This window comes from Eriocheir sinensis, chromosome 22 (genome assembly GCF_024679095.1).
Source record: "Eriocheir sinensis breed Jianghai 21 chromosome 22, ASM2467909v1, whole genome shotgun sequence".
Lineage (NCBI taxonomy): Eukaryota > Metazoa > Arthropoda > Malacostraca > Decapoda > Varunidae > Eriocheir > Eriocheir sinensis.
The window spans coordinates 9848174-9869719 of NC_066530.1; the positions used below are offsets into that span (position 1 = coordinate 9848174).

General features: G+C 41.5%; 2 protein-coding genes across 5 annotated transcripts in view; both read right to left on the minus strand.

The window, feature by feature from the left end:
* The window catches only part of LOC127002010 (hemicentin-1-like), a 251350-nt gene extending 230833 nt beyond the window's left edge, over positions 1 to 20517 (minus strand). For 2 of the 4 annotated variants that reach the window (XR_007755636.1, XM_050867330.1), the window contains exon 1: positions 20269 to 20517. Coding sequence is in view for 1 of the 4 variants with exons in the window: in XM_050867330.1 (XP_050723287.1) it covers positions 20269 to 20383 (115 nt within the window). In the remaining 3 variants the exon portion in view is untranslated. Of the gene's footprint in view, positions 1 to 11434; positions 11451 to 12653; positions 12814 to 20268 lie in introns of those variants that run through there. The other 2 variants (XM_050867331.1, XM_050867332.1) reach the window with 2 other exon arrangements.
* Positions 20518 to 20591: 74 nt separating this feature from the next.
* LOC127002290 (translation initiation factor IF-2-like) overlaps positions 20592 to 21546 on the minus strand; it is a 2321-nt gene continuing 1366 nt past the window's right edge. The window contains exons 2-3 of the mRNA XM_050868102.1: positions 20888 to 21546; positions 20592 to 20645 (exon numbers count right to left, since the gene is read on the minus strand). The exon at positions 20888 to 21546 is cut by the window's right edge and continues 853 nt beyond it. Of these exons, the coding sequence (XP_050724059.1) occupies positions 20592 to 20645; positions 20888 to 21546 (713 nt within the window). The remainder of the gene's footprint in view (positions 20646 to 20887) is intronic.

Below are 21546 nucleotides of genomic sequence, written 5' to 3' on the forward strand. Positions count from 1 at the left end.
CACGTCAAACAGTATTCCCGGGTTTAGAAGGGAATAAAAATCACGTCTAACAGTATTCTTGGGTTTAGAAGGGAATAAAAATCATGTCTAACAGTATTCTTGGGTTTAGAAGGAAATAAAAATCATGTCAAACAGTATTCTCGGGTTTAGAAGGGAATAAAAATCATGTCTAACAGTATTCCCGGGTTTAGAAGGAAATAAAAATCATGTCTAACAGTATTCTTGGGTTTAGAAGGGAATAAAAATCATGTCTAACAGTATTCTTGGGTTTAGAAGGGAATAAAAATCATGTCTAACAGTATTCTTGGGTTTAGAAGGGAATAAAAATCATGTCTAACAGTATTCTTGGGTTTAGAAGGGAATAAAAATCATGTCTAACAGTATTCTCGGGTTTAGAAGGGAATAAAAATCATGTCTAACAGTATTCTTGGGTTTAGAAGGGAATAAAAATCATGTCTAACAGTATTCTTGGGTTTAGAAGGGAATAAAAATCATGTCTAACAGTATTCTTGGGTTTAGAAGGGAATAAAAATCATGTCTAACAGTATTCTTGGGTTTAGAAGGGAATAAAAATCATGTCTAACAGTATTATCGGGTTTGGAAGGGAATAAAAATCATGTCTAACAGTATTCTTGGGTTTAGAAGGGAATAAAAATCATGTCTAACAGTATTATCGGGTTTAGAAGGGAATAAAAATCATGTCTAACAGTATTCTTGGGTTTAGAAGGGAATAAAAATCACGTCTAACAGTATTCTTGGGTTTGGAAGGGAATAAAAATCACGTCTAACAGTATTCTTGGGTTTAGAAGGGAATAAAAATCACGTCTAACAGTATTATCGGGTTTAGAAGAGAATAAAAATCATGTCTAACAGTATTATCGGGTTTAGAAGAGAATAAAAATCACGTCTAACAGTATTCTTGGGTTTAGAAGGGAATAAAAATCACGTCTAACAGTATTATCGGGTTTAGAAGAGAATAAAAATCACGTCTAACAGTATTATCGGGTTTAGAAGAGAATAAAAATCACGTCTAACAGTATTATCGGGTTTAGAAGAGAATAAAAATCACGTCTAACAGTATTCTTGGGTTTAGAAGGGAATAAAAATCATGTCTAACAGTATTATCGGGTTTAGAAGAGAATAAAAATCATGTCTAACAGTATTATCGGGTTTAGAAGAGAATAAAAATCACGTCTAACAGTATTCTTGGGTTTAGAAGGGAATAAAAATCATGTCTAACAGTATTCTTGGGTTTAGAAGGGAATAAAAATCATGTCTAACAGTATTATCGGGTTTAGAAGGGAATAAAAATCACATCTAACAGTATTATCGGGTTTAGAAGGGAATAAAAATCACATCTAACAGTATTCTTGGGTTTAGAAGGGAATAAAAATCACATCTAACAGTATTATCGGGTTTAGAAGGGAATAAAAATCATGTCTAACAGTATTATCGGGTTTAGAAGGGAATAAAAATCATGTCTAACAGTATTATTGGGTTTAGAAGGGAATAAAAATCACATCTAACAGTATTATCGGGTTTAGAAGGGAATAAAAATCACATCTAACAGTATTATCGGGTTTAGAAGGGAATAAAAATCATGTCTAACAGTATTATCGGGTTTAGAAGGGAATAAAAATCATGTCTAACAGTATTCTTGGGTTTAGAAGGGAATAAAAATCACGTCTAACAGTATTCTTGGGTTTAGAAGGGAATAAAAATCATGTCTAACAGTATTCTTGGGTTTAGAAGGGAATAAAAATCATGTCTAACAGTATTCTTGGGTTTAGAAGGGAATAAAAATCACGTCTAACAGTATTCTTGGGTTTAGAAGGGAATAAAAATTACATCTAACAGTATTCTCGGGTTTAGAAGAGAATAAAAATCATGTCTAAGAGTATTCTTGGGTTTAGAAGGGAATAAAAATCATGTCTAACAGTATTATTGGGTTTAGAAGGGAATAAAAATCACATCTAACAGTATTATCGGGTTTAGAAGGGAATAAAAATCACATCTAACAGTATTATCGGGTTTAGAAGGGAATAAAAATCATGTCTAACAGTATTCTTGGGTTTAGAAGGGAATAAAAATCATGTCTAACAGTATTCTTGGGTTTAGAAGGGAATAAAAATCACGTCTAACAGTATTCTCGGGTTTAGCAGCAAATAAATATCATGTCTAACAGAATTCTCAAAAATCACATCTAACAGAATTCTCGGGTTTACAAGCAAATAAAAAATCACGTTAAGTCTCTACAGCAACCTTGTCATAACACTGTACAGCATAATTCACTCCCTTTGCTTTTGTATATGTTTTTCAGTACACCTTGATGTCCTCACAGCCCATTAAAACTCTGGTGCCAGTGGTTGTTACTTTTCAACCAGACAAAAACTTAACAATATAATGAGGCTTCTCCTACAATCATCTCGCTACTCTCCCAACCCTCTTGCACTCCACTCGGCTGGGTCTGTAATTAATGCTATGGGTGAGGGAATGGCAAGTTTGGGGCTGTAGGCAATGTCACTTCTGGGCCCATAGTCTCAAACCTCTCAGCACCCAAGTACACATATTTGACAAGGCTTTCGTAGGTGTTTGGGGCTTTTCCAAGGGTAGTTTTATAACCCTGGTGTAGGTGTGGCCCTTCCTCTGTACCGTGACCCTAAGAAACACACGTTGACAAGGCTTTCGTAGGTGTTGTGGGCATTTCCAGGGGTACTTTTATGACCCTGGTGGTAGTGTGGCCCTTCTTCTGTACCATGAACCTAAGAAACACACATTTGACAAGGCTTTCATGGGTATTGTGGGCATTTCCAGGGGTAGTTTTATGACCCTGGTGGTAGTGTAGCCCTTCTTCTGTACCATGAAACTAAGAAACACACATTTGACAAGGCTTTCATAGGTGTTGTGGGCACTTCCAGGGGTAGTTTAATGGCCCGAATGGTAGTGTGGCTCTTCTTCTGTACCGTGAACCTAAGAAAAACACATTTGACAAGGCTTTCATAGGTGTTGTGGGCATTTCCAGGGGTAGTTTTATGACCCTGGTGGTAGTGTGGCCCTTGTTCTGTACCATGAACCTAAGAAACACACATTTGATAAGGTTTTCATGGGTATTGTGGGCATTTACAGGGGTAGTTTTATGACTGGTGGCAGTGTGACCCTTCTTCTGTACAGTATACCTAAGACACACATTTGAGAAGGCTTTCATTGGTGTTGTGGGCATTTCCAGGGGTAGTTTTATGACCCTTGTGGCAATGTGACCTTTCTTCTGTACCATGAACCTAAGAAACACACATTTGACAAGGCTTTCATGGGTATTGTGGGCATTTCCAGGGGTAGTTTTATGACCCTGGTGGTAGTGTGACCCTTCTTCTGTACCATGAACCTAAGAAACACACATTTGACAAGGCTTTCAAGGGTATTGTGGGCATTTCCAGGGGTAGTTTTATGACCCTGGTGGTAAAGTGACCCTTCTTCTGTATCATGAACCTAAGAAACACACATTTGACAAGGCTTTCATGGGTATTGTGGGCATTTCCAGGGGTAGTTTTATGACCCTGGTGGTAAAGTGACCCTTCTTCTGTACCATGAACCTAAGAAACATACATCTGACAAGGCTTTTGTAGGTGTTTGGAGCATTTCCAGGGGTAGTTTTATGACCCTTGTGGTTGTGTGACCCTTCTTCTGTACCATGAACCTAAGAAACACATTTGACAAGGCTTTTGTAGGTGTTGTGGGCATTTCCAGGGTTAATTTTATGACCCTAGTGGTAGTGTGACCCTTCTTCTGTACCATGAACCTAAGAAACACATATTTGACAAGGCTTTCATGGGTAATGTGGGCATTTACAGCAGTAGTTTTATGACCCTGGTAGTAAAGTGACCCTTCTTCTGTATCATGAACCTAAGAAACACACATTTGACAAGGCTTTCATGGGTATTGTGGGCATTTTCAGGGGTAGTTTTATGACCCTGGTGGTAGTGTGGCCCTTCTTCTGTATCATGAACCTAAGAAACACACATTTGACAAGGCTTTCATGGGTATTGTGGGCATTTTCAGGGGTAGTTTTATGACCCTGGTGGTAGTGTGGCCCTTCTTCTATACCGTGAATGTGAAAAAACACTCATGAGAACCCGATTAATCTCCTTTTCAGCCTTTGCAAATGAGTGACACGAGAGGTGGAAGCATCTCAGAATACCAACCCCGCAGTGTTACAACTTTGCCTCTCGTTGTCTCTCAGTTCAGTTCACGGCAATCCTGTATCACGTCCACATGTAAACATTCATATTCTGTTTGCTCTCCAGAGAATATAAGGACTATAGTTTATGAAGTAGGGTGGGCAAGGCAACACCCCCCCTGGCGTTTGCCCACATTGACTGATTGATACATTAATGACATAGTGACATAATCTGAGCTCTTTAACTCGTCCGCTGCGATTGGCATGGCTTTGGTTTTCACTGGTAGCCTGGTAATATATAGTCCCAGGTCTTTCTCTGCCTCTGTGGTGGATAGTGGAGTGTTTCCCATGTGGTATTGGTGTGCTGGATATCCCTTCATTGCTAGCCTGGTTACATATAGTCCCAGGTCTTTCTCTGCCTCTGTGGTGGATAGTGGAGTGTTTCCCATGTGGTATTGGTGTGCTGGATATCCCTTCATTGCTAGCCTGGTTACATATAGTCCCAGGTCTTTCTCTGCCTCTGTGGTGGATAGTGGGGTGTTTCCCATGTGGTATTGGTGTGCTGGATATCCCTTCATTGCTAGCCTGGTTACATATAGTCCCAGGTCTTTCTCTGCCTCTGTGGTGGATAGTGGGGTGTTTCCCATGTGGTATTGGTGTGCTGGATATCCCTTCATTGCTAGCCTGGTAACATATAGTCCCAGGTCTTTCTCTGCCTGTGTGGTGGATAGTGGGGTGTTTCCCATGTGGTATTGGTGTGCTGGATATCCCTTCATTGCTAGCCTGGTAACATATAGTCCCAGGTCTTTCTCTGCCTGTGTGGTGGATAGTGGTGTGTTTCCCATGTGGTATTGGTGTGCTGGATATCCCTTCATTGCTAGCCTGGTTACATATAGTCCCAGGTCTTTCTCTGCCTGTGTGGTGGATAGTGGGGTGTTTCCAATGTGGTATTGGTGTGCTGGATATCCCTTCATTGCTAGCCTGGTAACATATAGTCCCAGGTCTTTCTCTACCTGTGTGGTGGATAGTGGGGTGTTTCCCATGTGGTATTGGCGTGCTGGATATCCGTTCACTGGTATCCTGGTAACATATAGTCCAAGGTCTTTCTCTGCCTCTGTGGTGGAGTGTTTCCCATGTGGTATTGGTGTTCTGGAGTTCCCTTCCCAAGTGCTGGACTTTACATTTTTCTTCATTGAATTGTAGCAGCCACTTTTTGTTCCATTCCTGTAGCTTGGTGAGGTCTTCTTGTAGGAAATCCACAGTCAAGGGGTTAATCCTCCCTCAAAACATCCTCTCCAGATCAGCTTCACTCAAAATGAAAAGCCTAACAATGCCTTTCAAAACCTCAATAAAACTCAACTGCTTCATGGGCAGTGGCAGTCTGCTCTTGTTTAATGACCCTGGTTGTAGTTTGATGCTTCTTCTACGATTTTCAAAAATCTGACACAGTTTTCCTGGGAGTTTTGGGCATTTCTGTGAGTAGTTTAATGGCCCTGGTGGTAGTTGGAGCCTTCTTCTACACCAAAACCCCCCAAAAAAAACTCATAAAAACCTGATTGATCTCCTTTTTGACCTTTGGAAAGAATTGATGTGAGAGGTGGAAGCGTCAAGTATACCAACCCAGGATTCAGAGAGCAGCGACAAAAATGGTGCCAAGCCTGAGAGACATGACATACAAGGAGAGATTGGAAAGATAGCATTTGCCTTCCTTCGAGAATAGAGGAGAAAGAGGCCTGATACCAGTGTACAGGGTGATGGGGAAAAGGGAAACGATAGATAAGGTGCCAAGGCTGAGATACATTACATAACAGCAGATTGATAAGATAGCATTTGCCTTCCTTAAAGAACAGAGGGGAAAGATCTGACTGTATGAAGGAAAGGGAAACGATGGACATGGATGCCAACCTTGAGAGACATGACATAACAGGAGATTGGAAAGGTTGTGTTTGCCTTCCCTAGAGAATAGAGGAGAAAGAGATCTGATTGTAGTGTCCAGGGAAATGAGGGAAAGAGAAACAATGGACATGGATGCCAACCTTGAGAGACATGACATAACAGATAATGGCAGACATGACATAACAGATAACATAACATAACATAATATAACAGATAACATAACATAGCAAATAACATAACATAACAACAGATAACATAACAGATAAATAACATAACAGATAAATAACATAACACATAACATAACACATAACATAACACATGACATAAGATAACAACATACATGGATGCCAACCTTGAGATACATGACATAACAGGAGATTAGAAAGATAGCATTTGCCTTCCTTGGAGAACAGAGGAGAAGAGATCCGATTGCAGTGTACGGTATGATGGGGGACATGGATGACCTGTTTGTATGGGACGCCAGGAATGCAAGAGGTCAGGAAGGGGAGCAGAGAATGACTTGGTGACTGAGAGACGCTAAGAAGTGAGATTGATGCCTCCAATGAACTCGAGAAAAAATAGTAGTAGTAGTTATAGTAGTAGTAGTAGTAGTAGTAGTAGTAGTAGTAGTAGTAGTAGTAGTAGTAGTAGTAGTAGCAATGGTAGATGTAGAAGAAGAAGAAGCAAAAGAAAAAAAGAACAAGAAGAAGAAGAAGAAGGAGAGAAAAAAAGAAAGAAAGAAGAGTATATGAAGAAAAATAGGAGGAGGAGGAGGAGGAGGAGGAGGAGGAGGAGGAGGAGGAGGGAAATGAAAAAGAAAAAGAAAAAAAGAAAAAGAAAATAATAATGAGGATCAAAGGAGGAGGAGGAGGAAGGGGAGAAGAAAGAGAGGGAGAAGGAGGAGGAGAAAATCAGAAATATCCATGAATTTAAAACTGAACTTCATAAACACACACACACACACACACACACACATACGCAGGACGACAATGAGATAATGACAGCCATGGAGTTTAATTTGGGTGGTTATCTCAGGGTGGCGGACATAATGCTTGGGAGGGGAAGGGAAGGGCAGAGTAATGAGCAGTTAATTGTGTCTGTAAAAAGATGAGGAAAAAATAAAATGATGGTGGTGAAGAAATGGAGATGAAGAACATAAGAACATAGGGAGACTGCAAGAGGCCGAGTGGTTGCCTACTTCAGCGATTTCAAGAGTTCATCACGGCATGTATGAGAAGATGAGGAAAAAATAGCAAGATGAAGGTGAAGGAAGGGAGATGAAGAGGTGGAAACATAGAAAAAGCAACAGGCAAAAGAATGAGATTGCCTACTTTAGTGATTGCAAGAGTTCGTTAGGGCATGTAAAGAAGATGAGGAAGAAGATGACAAAAAAATAGCAAGATGAAGGTGACAGAAGGGAGATGAAGAGGTGGAAACATAGAAAAAGCAACAGGCAAAAGAATGAGGTTGCCTACTTTAGTGATTGCAAGAGTTCGTCAGGGCATGTAACGAAGATGAGGAAGAAGATGATGGGAAAAATAAAAGGATGAAGGTGAAGGAAGGGAGATGAAGAGGTGGAAACAGAAAAAGTGACAGGCAAAAGAATGAGGTTGCCTACTTTAGTGATTGCAAGAGTTCGTCAGGGTATGTGTAAGAAGATGAGGAAGAAGATGAGGAAAGAAATAGCAGAATGATGAGGGTGGTGGAAGGGAGATGAAGAGGTTTTAACACAGAGAGGCAAAAGAACAAGACTGCCTACTTTAGTGATTGCAAGAGTTCGTCAGGGCATGTAAAGAAGATGAGGAAGAAGATGAGGAAAGAAATAGCAGAATGATGAGGGTGGTGGAAGGGAGATGAAGAAGTCTTAACATACAGAGGAAGAAGAATGAGACTCTCATCTTTAGTGACTGCAAGAGTTCGTCAGGGCATGTGTAAGAAGATGAGAAAGAAGATGAGAAAGAAGATGAGGAAAAAATAACAGGGTGATGATGAAGAAATGAAGATGAAAAGGTGGAAACATATAAACACAGAATGCGGAAGAACAAGGTTGTCTACTTATGTGATTTCAAGTTTGTCAAGTTCTGTGTGTGAGATAAAAGTCTGTATTCTTAAACATCTTATCCTCTCAGTTCCTCTCTCGTAGAAGTTGCTGGGATTATCATGGACTGTTTTGTGACCCTGGTGTTAGTTTTACACATCATCTGCAGCTTGAACGAGAAAATCGTCACCCATGAAAACCCGGTTAATCTTCTCTGTGGCCTTAGAAAATAGTCGTAGTAGGAACCTGATGCGATTAACCCGTTAGCAGCGACAGGCCAAATTTGTTCCATGATATAAACCCCCAAAAATAGATGATACATAATCTGATCACAAATGCTTTGATATATATTATGAAGTGGTTTGTGTGAGGGGTGATTTTTCTCATTTTTCTCGCTTGGAGGGGTCATTAAGAAAAATGATCCCCGGGTTAATAATATGAACAAAGTGTCTTAGTAAGGATAAGCTATAGTTCCCGATAAGAAACATGATACAGTGCAACAAAATACATAAGAGAGGAAAAATAAAGTGTCTTGGCTAGAAGAAGAAATAGTTCCCCTTCAAGAAACATGATACAGTGCAACAAAATACGTAAGAGAGGAAAAATAAAGTGTCTTGGCTAGAAGAAGAAATAGTTCCCCTTCAAGAAACATGATACAGTGCAACAAAATACGTAAGAGAGGAAAAATAAAGTGTCTTGGCTAGAAGAAGAAATAGTTCCCCTACAAGAAACATGATACAGTGCAACAAAATACGTAAGAGAGGAAAAATAAAGTGTCTTGGCTAGAAGAAGAAATAGTTCCCCTACAAGAAACATGATACAGTGCAACAAAATACGTAAGAGAGGAAAAATAAAGTGTCTTGGCTAGAAGAAGAAATAGTTCCCCTTCAAGAAACATGATATACAGTGTGACAAAGGACGAGTGAAGAAGGGAAAATAGTGTCTTTGCTGGAATAAGAAAGAGTTCCTGGTTAATCTTTTCTACAGCTTTGGAAAATGGTCGATATGGGAGGCTGATACACTTAAGATTGGCCCTGAAGCATTTGCTGTAGGTGGGTATTCAGTGTGGGTCTGTCCAACTCACTCCTATTCCAGCAAAGTAACAATGTGATTTTTTAAGTTCAATGTTCAAGTTCAGTGTTAAGTTCAGTGTGTTTTTAAGTTCAATGTTCAAGTTCAATGCTTAAGTTCAATGTTCAAGTTCAGTGTTTAAGTTCAGAGTGTTTTTAAGTTCAATGTTCAAGTTCAGTGTTCAAGTTAAGTGTGTTTTTAAGTTCAATGTTCAAGTTCAATGTGTTTTTAAGTTAAATGTTTAAGTTCAATGTTCAAGTTCAGGAAAGTAACAATGTAATTTTTTAAGTTCAATGTGATTTTTTAAGTATCTGATTGTTTTTGCACTAACCACTCCTGCAGGAAGGTTGTTTCACTAGAGGATAACTGTCTGCTAAAAATATCTGTGTGATGTCTATACTGCACTGCCTTGCTTGAATTGATAAAGTTATTGCTAGCTGGGGACAGTTTAGAGCTAAAAACTTGGGAGTGTCCAAAGTTACTGAGCTTATTTGAAGACCTGTGTGAAATCTCCTCAAAGTCGTCTTTTCGACCTCTCTTTTGGCCACTCTTTACTTCTGTCTATTATGGGAGCGGTGAGTAGCAGGCCTTTTTTTTCTCTGTACTCATTTTGCTGCCCTTGAGCCATCTCCTTTGCTATAAAATAAAGTAAAAGAGGTAGGTCTGTGTTTTCAGGTGCTTTTGGCTCTAACAACAAATATTTCAAGAGGCTACAAAGGAGAGTAGTCGGGTTCTTAAGTGAGCTTTTCACATCTATGGTGCAGAAGCCTTGTCAAACTATCACCAGAGCCATAAAACTACCCATGGAAATACTAACACAACCTCTACCAAAGCCTTATAAAATGTGGGAGTGTCACCCTCAAAACTCTCAAAACAAGTGCTTCCAAAGGTCAAAAAAGAGCTTAGACAGGTTTTCATGTGTGATTTCCTAGTCCATGGTGCAGAAGCCTAATCAAACCATCACTAGGCTCATAAAACTACCCATGGAAATACTAACACAACCTCTACCAAAGCCTTATCAAATGTGGGAGTGTACACCTCAAAACAAATACAAGTACTTCAAAAGGACAAAAAAGAGGTTAGTCAGGTTCTCAGGAGTGTTTTTAAATTCAATGTGCAGAAGCCTTGTCAAACTCTCACTCTAGGCCCATAAAACTAGCCATGGAAATGCTAACACAGCCTCTACCAAAGCCTTGTCAAATGTGAGTGTCGAAACAAATACAAGTACTTCCAAAGGCCAAAAAAGAGGTAGGTTAGTCAGGTTCTCATGAATGATTGCCTAGTCCATGGTGCAGAAGCCTAATCAAACCATCACTAGGCTCATAAAACTACCCATGGCAATACTAACACAACCTCTACCAAAGCCTTATCAAATGTGGGTGTGTAAGCCCCGAAATGCTTGAGAATATGGTGCAGACGACTTGTTAAACAATAACTTGGCCCATAAATCTACCCATGGAAATGCTAACACAACCTCTACCAAAGCCTTGTCATATGTGTGTGTGTACGCCTCGAAACAAATACAAGTACTTCAAAAGGCCAAAAAAGAGGTTAGTCAGGTTCTTAGGAGTGTTTTCAAATTCAACGTGCACAAGCCTTGTCAAACTCTCACTCTAGGCCCATAAAACTAGCCATGGAAATGCTAACACAGCCTCTACCAAAGCCTTGTCAAATGTGGGAGTGTATGCCTCGAAACAAATACAAGTGTTTCCAAAGGCCAAAAAAGAGGTTAGTCAGGTTCTCAGGAGTGATTTCCTAGTCCATGGTGCAGAAGCCTTGTTAAACTATCACTTGGCCCATACAACTAGCCATGGAAATACTAGCACAACCTCTACCAAAGCCTTATCAAATGTGGGTGTGTAAGCCCCGAAATGCTTGAGAATATGGTGCAGACGACTTGTCAAACAATAACTTGGCCCATAAATCTAGCCATGGAAATGCTAACACAACCTCTACCAAAGCCTTGTCAAATGTTTGAGAATATGAGTCTATACATGTGGAGTTGCTTCAGTCATACTTCATACATACTTCATACAAGGAAGGAAGGAAACACATCATACATACTACATACAAGGAAGGAAATACATCATACATACATTATTTCATACAAGGAAGGAAGGAAACACATCATACATATTACATACAAGGAAGGAAGGAAACACATCATACATACATTACTTCATACAAGGAAGGAAGGAAATACTTCATACATACATTACTTCATACAAGGAAGGAAGGAAATACATCATACATACATTACATTCCTTCTTCTCCCCCTTGTCTTCTTTTTTTCTTTTTCTTCATCTTCCTCAAATTCTTATTCTACTCCATTTTCTTCTCATTATTCTTATCCTTTTTCTATTTTCTTCTGCCCGAGACGTTTAAGAACATGGACCAAACATCTGAACGTCACCACCTGAACCTCAAGACTTATTAAGGGAGGGTTTCTATTTTGAGGCTGGCGATCGCGAGTTCAGCACGTGATCAGACCATGGTGAACTATACCCTCGACGGACTCTTTAAAGTACTGTGCCACGGACGGACCTTGTACTGTGCCCTACTTCCCTACTGAACGGGTCTTGAAGGCACTCACGGTGACCTTCTATGGCAATCTATGCTATGGTACGTCTCTCTCTCTCTCTCTCTCTCTCTTAGAAGGTCGAGTGTTAAAAGGCTAAATAAGTAGTGGACGAAAAAGATAATGATGTGGCAATGGTCAAGAAGAAGAAGAAGAAGAAGAAGAAGAAGAAGAAATAGAAGAAGAAGAAAAAGAGGAAGAGAAGGGGGAGGAGGAGGTAGAAGAGAAAGAGGAGAAGGAGGAGGAGGAGGTAGAAGAGGAAGAGAAGGAGATAGAAGAGGAAGAGAAGGGGAAGGAGGAGGAGGAGGTAGAAGAGGAAGAGGAGGAGAAGGAGGAGGAGGAGGTAGAAGAGGAAGAGGAGGAGAAGGAGGTAGAAGAGGAAGAGAAGAAGGAGAAGGAGGAGGAGGAGGTAGAAGAGGAAGAGAAGGAGGAGGAGGAGGTAGAAGAGGATGAGAAGGAAGAGGTAGAAGAGGAAAAGGAGGAGGAGGAGATATACGTATAGAAGAGGAAGAGGAGGGAGGAGGAGGAGGAGGTCGCAGAGGAGAAGGAAGGCCTATGTTGTCTTCACTCACCAGCCATTAAGGGAAGACATTTAACATCAAAGCGCTCATCAACTGTCACGATCGACTACTCACTTATCGATGGGCTCCGTGATGAAAGTTCCTTCTCTGTGGAACATTACCGGAAATGCTATGGTAGCTACGTCTCTCTCTCTCTCTCTCTCTCTCTCTCTCTCTCTCTCTCTCTCCTAGAAGGTCAAGTGTTAAAAAAAGATAAATAAGAAGTGGACGAAAACGATAATGATGTAGTAATGGTCAAGATGGAGGAGGAGGAGGAGGAGGAGGAGGAGGAGGAGAAGATGAAGAAGAAGAAGAAAAAGAAAAAAAAGGACCTACATTACAGCTGCACGTGGCCGCGGTGATCAGTCAATATCCGTCCCATTGGTCCTTGAGCCTAGGGACGTAGGGAACATTTCGGCGCCCTAGATCACCTATTTGACAAGGCTTCAGTGGGAGTTTTGGGCATTTCCAGGAGTACTTTTTGGACCCTGGTGGTAGTCTGACCCTTCTTCTGTACCGTGAACGTAAAGAAACTCTCATGGGAATGTGTTTAACCCCCTTTTTCGGCCGTTAGAAGTGACTGATGTAAGGAAAGGAAGCGTTTACGAGTACCAACTTCATAAGCAGACGTAGAACTATACACAGGCAATAATAAAATAATAAAGACTGGGTAAAAATGCAGCAGGAGTAGGCCGGCGTATTATTCTCGAGACAGATTATGTTTTCATTGGCAAAATATGACAAATTTTTTTGTGGATATTTTTTTTCTTTTTCTGCGCATTAAGAGCCATCACCCCGGGACACAGCTAGGGCCAGTACATCCTAGTAATGGGAACGTGTTTAACCCTCTTTTCGGCCGTTAGAAGTGACTGATGTAAGGAAAGGAAGCGTTTACGAGTACCTACCAACTTCATAGGCAGACGTAGAACTATGCACAGGCAATAATAAAATAATAAAGACTGGGTAAAAATGCAGGAGTAGGCCGGCGTATTAATTATTTTCGAGACCCAGATTATGTTTTCATGGGCAAAATATGACTACTTTTTAGTGGATAGTGGTTTTTTTCTGCGCATTAAGAGCCATCACCCCGGGACACAGCTAGGGCCAGTACATCCTTGTAATGGATCGCCACAGTTTATCATATCCAGGTGTCCCCAGGTACCCATTTATCGACCACCCTCGAAAGGAAGGACGAACAGCTGCATGAGCCGTGCGCCGACTGCTGCCCTGGCCGGGATTCGAACCAAGGCTCGCGATTCGAACCTACGCCATACAACTGTACACTCCTGTTGTCTTTCCTTCTCCCCCACCTGTACCTTAGCCACTAACCCACTTCTTACTATACCCTTGATTTGTAGCTAGGCGTGCTAGCCACAACAATAAACAACACCAAAACAACTAACGAACCTACGCCATACAGCTGTACACTCCTGTTGTCTTTCCTTCTCCCCCACCTGTACCTTCGCCTCTAACTCACTTCCTCTTCTTAATATACCCTTAATTAACAAACTACACGGATGAAGATGCTGATTTTAAAACGCCGTATTCTACAACAGGGGAGGGAGATTATGTAGTCAGCGTGGGAAATGTTGTTGGGAGGATTGCTGAGGATGATGGAAGGCGACGTACGACTCCCCCCCATTCCCAGTTCACATGCCGAGTTCACACGGCTAAATTGCAGGGTTGGTATCTTCGGACGCTTCCACCTCTAACATCAACTCTTTCCAAAGGCCAAAAAGGAGATCAACCGCGTCCTCATGAGTGTTTTGTTTAAGTTCATGGCACAGAAGAAGGGTCAAATACCACCAGGGTCACAAAACTACCGCTGAAAATGCCCGAAACTCCTACGAAAGCCGTGTCAAATATCTGTGACCGGGTGTCGAAATGTTTGAGAAAATGGAGTGGCTGACTGGCTGGTCTCGGCGGCCGATGCACCAAAACAAATTCGACGGACTCCTGCTGCTGCTGATGATGCTCACCAGTGTTTTACTTGCTCAACACGGCGCACTCCTCATTCATTGACCTTACTCTGTGGGGCTAATTTCCTATATGCTTATACAGAGAGAGAGAGAGAGAGAGAGAGAGAGAGAGAGAGAGAGAGAGAGAGAGAGAGAGAGAGAGTTACATATAATTACATAGAAATTCAGACCACCCAGACCCCATGGTCCAGACTAGGTGGTCTGTCCTTAAACCTAAGTGATCTACACTATTCAGATGGCTCCAAAACGTTGCTTTTCTACTCTAGTTAATATTAAGTTCAAGGAAGTGACGGTCGAGCTTGTTTTTAAAGGAGTCAATCGTGTTACATTAGACCACTGACGGTGGGAGCTTATTCCATTCTCGCACTACAACGTTGGTGAAGAAAAATTTGGTGCAGTCTGAATTTACTTGTCTACATTTGAGTTTTATGCCATAGTTCCTCGTTCGCAGTGTCATCGATCATAAACAATTTTGTTCTGTCTACATTCGCGAAACCATTAAGTATTTTAAAACATTCGATCAGTTTTCCTCGGAGGCGACGTTTCTCAAGAGAGAACATGTTAAGGGTGGAAAGCCTTTCTTCGTAAGATTTGTTGCGCAAGGAAGGGGTCATTTTTGTTGCCCGACGCTGAACACCTTCTAATTTAGCAATGTCCTTTGCATGGTGAGGAGACCAAAACTGTACCGCATATTCCAAGTGGGGTCTGACTAAGCTATTGTAGAGCGGAAGTATTACATCTTTATTCTTGAATAAAAAGTTTGTTTTAATGAAGCCCAACATTCTGTTCGCTTTATTTGCTGCATCGATGCATTGATGTGAGAATTTGAGGTTTGACGCGATTTTCACCCCCAGGTCCTTAACGCATTGAACGCTTGTGGGTTTAACGCCGCGCATTTCGTAATCGAACTTCTTATTTCTTGTTCCAACTTGAAGGACCTGGCACTTGTCTACGTTAAAGGGCATCTCCCATCTATCCAACCAAGCTGAAATTTTGTGCAAATTTTCTTGGAGGCTTTGCCTTTCTTCGTCAGTGAGAACCGAGTTACCAATCTTTGTGTCGTCTGCAAAGAGAGAGAGAGAGAGAGAGAGAGAGAGAGAGAGAGAGAGAGAGAGAGAGAGAGAGAGAGAGAGAGAGAGAGAGAGAGAGAGAGAGAGAATTCTTAGTATTGGTGAAGGCCTTTACTCCGAATTCAAAGGCGGATGTTTTTTTGTTTGTTGTTCGCCCCGATACTTAAAGCGTCAAGTTTTTACTCCCTTCCTCGACTGACTTGACTGACTGTGCAGTTTTTCCTACTTCTAAGATGCTCAAGCCGATGCAGTTTTCATTATGTTCTCCTCCTCCCACTTCTGCAACACATTTCGATCGCTGCTGATGTCGACGAAAAGGTCCACAAGACCAGAACAGGAAAAAAGGTGCACGCTCACTTATAGCTGACAAAGTGGCTGGCTGGCTGTTGAACGTTCTGATGCAACAAAAAGAGAAAGGAGGAAGAATGAAGGGAAAAGAAAGAAAGAAAGAAAATGAACCAGTGCAAAACTAATATCATGAAAGAAAAGGAGAAAGAGGAAGAAAAAAAGGGAAGGAGGAAGAATAAATAGAAAAAGTGAAGCAATACAAAACAAATACCATGAAAGAAAAGAAGAGAGAGGAAGAAAAAAAAGGGAAGGAGGAAGAATAAAAAGAAAAAGAAAATGAACCAGTACAAAACTGATATCATGAGAGAAAAGGAGAAAGAGGAAGAAAAAGGGAAGGAGAAAGAATAAAAAGAAAGAAAGAAAATGAACCAGCACAAAACTAATATCATGAAAGAATAGGAGAAAGAGGAGGAAAAAAAGGGAAGGAGGAAGAATGAAAAGAAAAGAAAGAAAATGAACCGGTACAAAACTAATATTCAGGGATGGCTTGGCGCTTTGACCGAGCGGAATGAAACAACAGAGCCCGTATATAGTCTCAGACACTTTCACTTCTCACAACAACTATTTTCCAAGGCCACAAAGGAGATTTTATTTAGTTCTCATGAGTGTTCTTTTACATTCACGGTGCAGAAGCCTCGTCAAAATATCACTAGGCTCAAAATATCCCATGGAAATAACCGCAACAACCTCTATGAAAGCCTTATTTAATTATCAAATGTGGGTGTGTAACTGCGTGTGTATAAGCCCCGAAAGTTTTGAGAATATGGGTCCTGCCTTGCTCTGCTTGAATTAAGGCTGCGAAACTTACCGCGTTTATTTATTTATTTATTTTAGAGCAGAGGAGGCAGCTCAAGGGCAATGCATAAAACAACAAAAAAGCCCGCTGAAGAAACTAAACTACTAGAGAGCTAAAAAACTGCCCCTGTGTTGTAGAAAATATAGAGTGAGAGGCAAAAAACAGAGGGTTAACTTCGGACGGAGAAGGAAGTGATTGCCGGGAGTGAAGCCAAAAACTAAACTACTAGAAAAAAAAAACTAAAAACTGCCCCTGTGTTGTAGAAAATAGAGTGAGGCAAACAACTAGAAAAAAAAAACTAAAGACCGCCCCTGTGTTGAAGAAAATAGAGTGAGAGGCAAAAAACAGAGGGTCAATTTCGGACGGAGAAGGAAGTGATTGCCGGGAGTGAAGCCAAAAACTAAACTACTAAAAGAAAAACCTAAAAACTGCCCCTGTGTTGTAGAAAATAGAATGAGGCAAAAAACTAGAAAACAAATTAAAAACCGCCCCTGTGTTGAAGAAATTAGAATGAGAGGCAAGAAACAAAGGGTCAATTTCGGACGGAGAAGGAAGTGATTGCCGGGAGTGAAGCCAAAAACTAAACTACTAGAAAAAAACCCTAAAAACTGCCCCTGTGTTGTAGAAAATAGAATGAGGCAAAAAACTAGAAAAAAACTAAAAACTGCCCCTGTGTTGAAGAAAATAGAGTGAGAGGCAAAAAACAGAGGGTCAATTTCGAACGGAGAAGGAAGTGATTGCCGGGAGTGAAGCCAAAAACTAAACTACAAGAAAAAAAAAAAACACTAAAAACTGCCCCTGTGTTGTAGAAAATAGAGTGAGAGGCAAGAAACAGAGGGTCAATTTCGGACGGAGAAGGAAGTGATCGATTGCCGAGGGTGAAGCCGAAGTAACGGATCGAGCAGGAAAAAGGATGATGTTACTCGAACTTATAAACGTCTTTGAATGGCGCCACGGACAAGTGTTGCGTTGAGTGCCGGCCCTAGCACGTGACTCACCCGCTACCCAAGTCCAGGGTGTCAGGTTACGGAGGCACGGGGAGATGTACATAATTATAGGAGAAGGTCCCCTCCCCTGAGTATAGCCCCAGCACGCGACTAAGCCCGCTACTTAAGGAATGCTATGTAACAAGCACGGGACGACTTAAGGCCATATTCTTAAACCCTAAACAACACACATGCTGGTCCACAAAGTCAGAAATGAGAAAGTAAAACACTCACAGCGATCCAAATTTTTATGCTTAACTTTAACCCGGTAGCAGCGGGGATCATGTTTCTTTTAATGGTCCCTCTAAGCGCGAAATATGAGAAAAAATCATCACTCACACAAACCATTTCATAATATACATCAATTTATCAAAGCATTTGTGATCAGTTTATGTATCATCTGTTTTTGGGGGTTTATATCATGGCACAAATTTGGCCCGTCGCTGCTACACGGTAAAGCCACAAATTTGGCCCGTCGCTGCTACCGGGTTAAACACAATCTTATATTCTTGCAGATTCTTGATATTCTTATGTCCACAAAGTCAGACACGATTAATTAAACGTCTTGGGCTCCCATCACGCGTATTTCCCAAGGCCACAGAGTATAGATCAACCGGGCTTTCATCGGTGTTTTTCCCGCTCAAGATGCAGAACCCAGGTAAAACCATCACTGGGATCACAAAACAGTTCATGCAAATCGCAAGAACTTCAACGATTCTATTCAAACAGGCGGACAGAGGTGCTGATATGTTTGACAGCACCGATGTTGTCCCCTTCCTTGGGTGTAGGCCTTAACACCTGATTTACACTCGTTACCTAAGCACTGCCAACCATTGTACCGGTTTTGTTCCATATGGTGCTCCCCACGGATATGTCAAGAGTTGTACATTTGTATTAACTGGGGGTCGAGACGGCATGTTTCACCTCTATCAGTCAACCCTTTACCAATCTAGGACATTACTATACAATTATTGACTTTGTTGGTTTCATGCACTCTCTTCCTTTATTTTCCTTTCTATTAACATAATCCGAATGGTTACTTGTACTATTACAAATCACACCATGTATTGCCTGGGGGTCGGGACAGCGTGTTCCTCCCTTCTCCTTTGTGGTGTATATTTGCAACAATAAGCCATCAATCAGTCAGTAAGAGACACGGGAGGATGTGTAGGAAAGGGCAATCTTCTCTGGGCGCCAGCCGTAACACGCGACACGGGAAGACACGGCCCCTTCTTTGGGTGAATGCCTCAACATAGACATTAGAGGCCAAGCCATCCCTGTAGTCTTGTGTACCTCTTCGTCGACATCATCAGCGATCGAAATGTGTTATAGAAGTTTAGGGATTATGATGAGTTGATGGCGTGGGAGGAGGAACATATAAAGGAAACATCGGCTTAAGCATCTTAGAAGGAAAAAAACGCACGCCCAAACGACCCATGGCTCGGCTTGGTACTCCCAGACGCTTTCGGCTCTCACAACAACTACGTGTTTCCCAAGGCCACAAAGGAGATTAACAGGGTTCTCACGAGTTTTTTTTTTTCACGTTCATGATGCAGAAGCCTTATCAAACTACAACTAGGCTCATAAAAACTATTAATGGAAATACACAACTCCTACGAAAGTCTGGTCAAATGTGGGTGTGTAAGCCTCGAAATGTTTGAGAGTATGGGCCAGAACCGCCACCTAAAGACTGCAAGGTAAAAAAAATAAAAAAAGGAACGGTAGGGCGTATAGGAGAGGGCCACTAATTCTGGGAGCAGACTACACACAGCACATGCACTTTTACTCAATACAAAAGGGTGTCAGGAAAGCCCCATCACTCTTCTCTCCACCCGGGGATGAATACAATAAATTAAGGACAGAACACACGCTTTCATGAGTTCGGCAATAGAACAGCCCACAAGTACACGGATGACAAAAATTCCCACAGTATATAATCAAGACTGTATAGATATGGGTTAGGATATTCAGCTAGGGGGTAGGTACGACCTAACTCAACGGATGAAGCCCATGAAACGATCTGAATGTGGTGGCGAGTGAATGTTAAAAAATCAAATCACAATTAGGAATGAAAACAAGACGGCAGCTTATAACTACGTGAACACACACACACACACACACACACACACACACACACACACACACACACACACACACGCACAAGGAAAGAAAATTAATGAGTAAATAAAATAATAATAATAATAATAATAATAATAATAATAATAATAATAATAATAATAATAATAATAATAATAATAACAATAATAGTAACACTACTACTACTTCTACCCCAACCACTACCATTAATACTATTACTACAGATAATAATAAATTAATAATATAAGTAAAAATAATAATAATAATGATAATAGTAATAATAATAATAATAATAATAATAATAATAATAATAATAATAATAATAATAATAATAATAATAATAATAATAATAATTACAGCTGCAAGGCAAATTGGAGAGAGAGAGAGAGAGAGAGAGAGAGAGAGAGAGAGAGAGAGAGAGAGAGAGAGAGAGAGAGAGAGAGAGAGAGAGAGAGAGAGAGAGAGAGAGAGAGAGAGAGAGAGAGAGAGAAGAGAAGAGAAGAGAAGAGAAGAGAAGAGAAGAGAAGAGAAGAGAAGAGAGAATGAAAGAGCATGAAAGCAGAAAAAAAAGAAAAAAAGGAAAGGAAGAAAAAGAAAGAAGGAAAGAAGAAAGAAAGGAGTCAAAATCATCATCGACATCATCCTTCTCATCAAAGAGGAGGTCGCAACACTCACGCGGGTCGTGGAAGGGGACGAACACGTAGTTGTGGATGGGCCGCTCGAACTTCTCCAGCACCGTGTTGAGGATCTTCCCGGCGCCGTCAATCACCTGCTGCATATCGTCGAACATGGAGCCGGTGGTGTCGAAGACGAAGGCCAGGGTGACGGCGCCTTCCTTCACGTAGTCGCGGGAGCCCAGGTCGATGTAACCCTGCGAGAACTGGGCGCCCAAACCAATGGAGTCCCCCAGGTCGATCGCTGTTGCCGTTATGATTTGGTCAAGGATGTCCTCCTCGCTGGGCTCCGATGCCTGGTTGTAGTACGTCTGTCTTGGAGGTCTATGAAGGGTGTCTGAGGTTTCGTTGTTGATGTGTCCTCGAGGTCTCTGAAGGCTGTCTAAGGTGTCAACTTGAAACTGTCTTTTAGGTCTCTGAAGGGTGTCTGAGGCCCCAACGTTGATCTCTCCTCGAGGTCTCTGAAGGCTGTCTAAGGTGTCAACTTGAAACTGTCTTTGAGGTCTTTGAAAAGTGTCTGAGGCCCCAACGTTGATCTCTCCTCGAGGTCTCTGAAGGCTGTCTAAGGTGTCAACTTGAAACTGTCTTTGAGGTCTTTGAAAAGTGTCTGAGGCCCCAACGTTGATCTCTCCTCGAGGTCTCTGAAGGCTGTCGAAGGTGTCAACTTGAAACTGTCTTTGAGATCTTTGAAGGGTGTCTGAGGCCCTAACGTTGATCTCTCCTCGAGGTCTCTGAAGGCTGTCTAAGGTGTCAACTTGAAACTGTCTTTGAGGTTTTTGAAGGGTGTCTGAGGCCCCAACGTTGATCTCTCCTCGAGGTCTCTGAAGGCTGTCTAAGGTGTCAACTTGAAACTGTCTTTTAGGTCTTTGAAGGGTGTCTGAGAACCCAACGTTGATCTCTCCTCGAGGTCTCTGAAGGCTGTCTAAGGTGTCAACTTTAAACTGTCTTTGAGGTCTTTGAAGGGTGTCTGAGGCCCCAACGTTGATCTCTCCTCGAGGTCTCTGAAGGCTGTCTAAGGTGTCAACTTGAAACTGTCTTTGAAGTCTTTGAAGGGTGTCTGAGGCCCCAACGTTGATCTCTCCTCGAGGTCTCTGAAGGCTGTCTAAGGTGTCAACTTTAAACTGTCTTTGAGGTCTCTGAAAGGTGTCTGAGGCCCCAACGTTGATCTCTCCTCGAGGTCTCTGAAGGCTGTCTAAGGTGTCAACTTGAAACTGTCTTTGAGGTCTTTGAAGGGTGTCTGAGGCCCCAACGTTGATCTCTCCTCGAGGTCTCTGAAGGC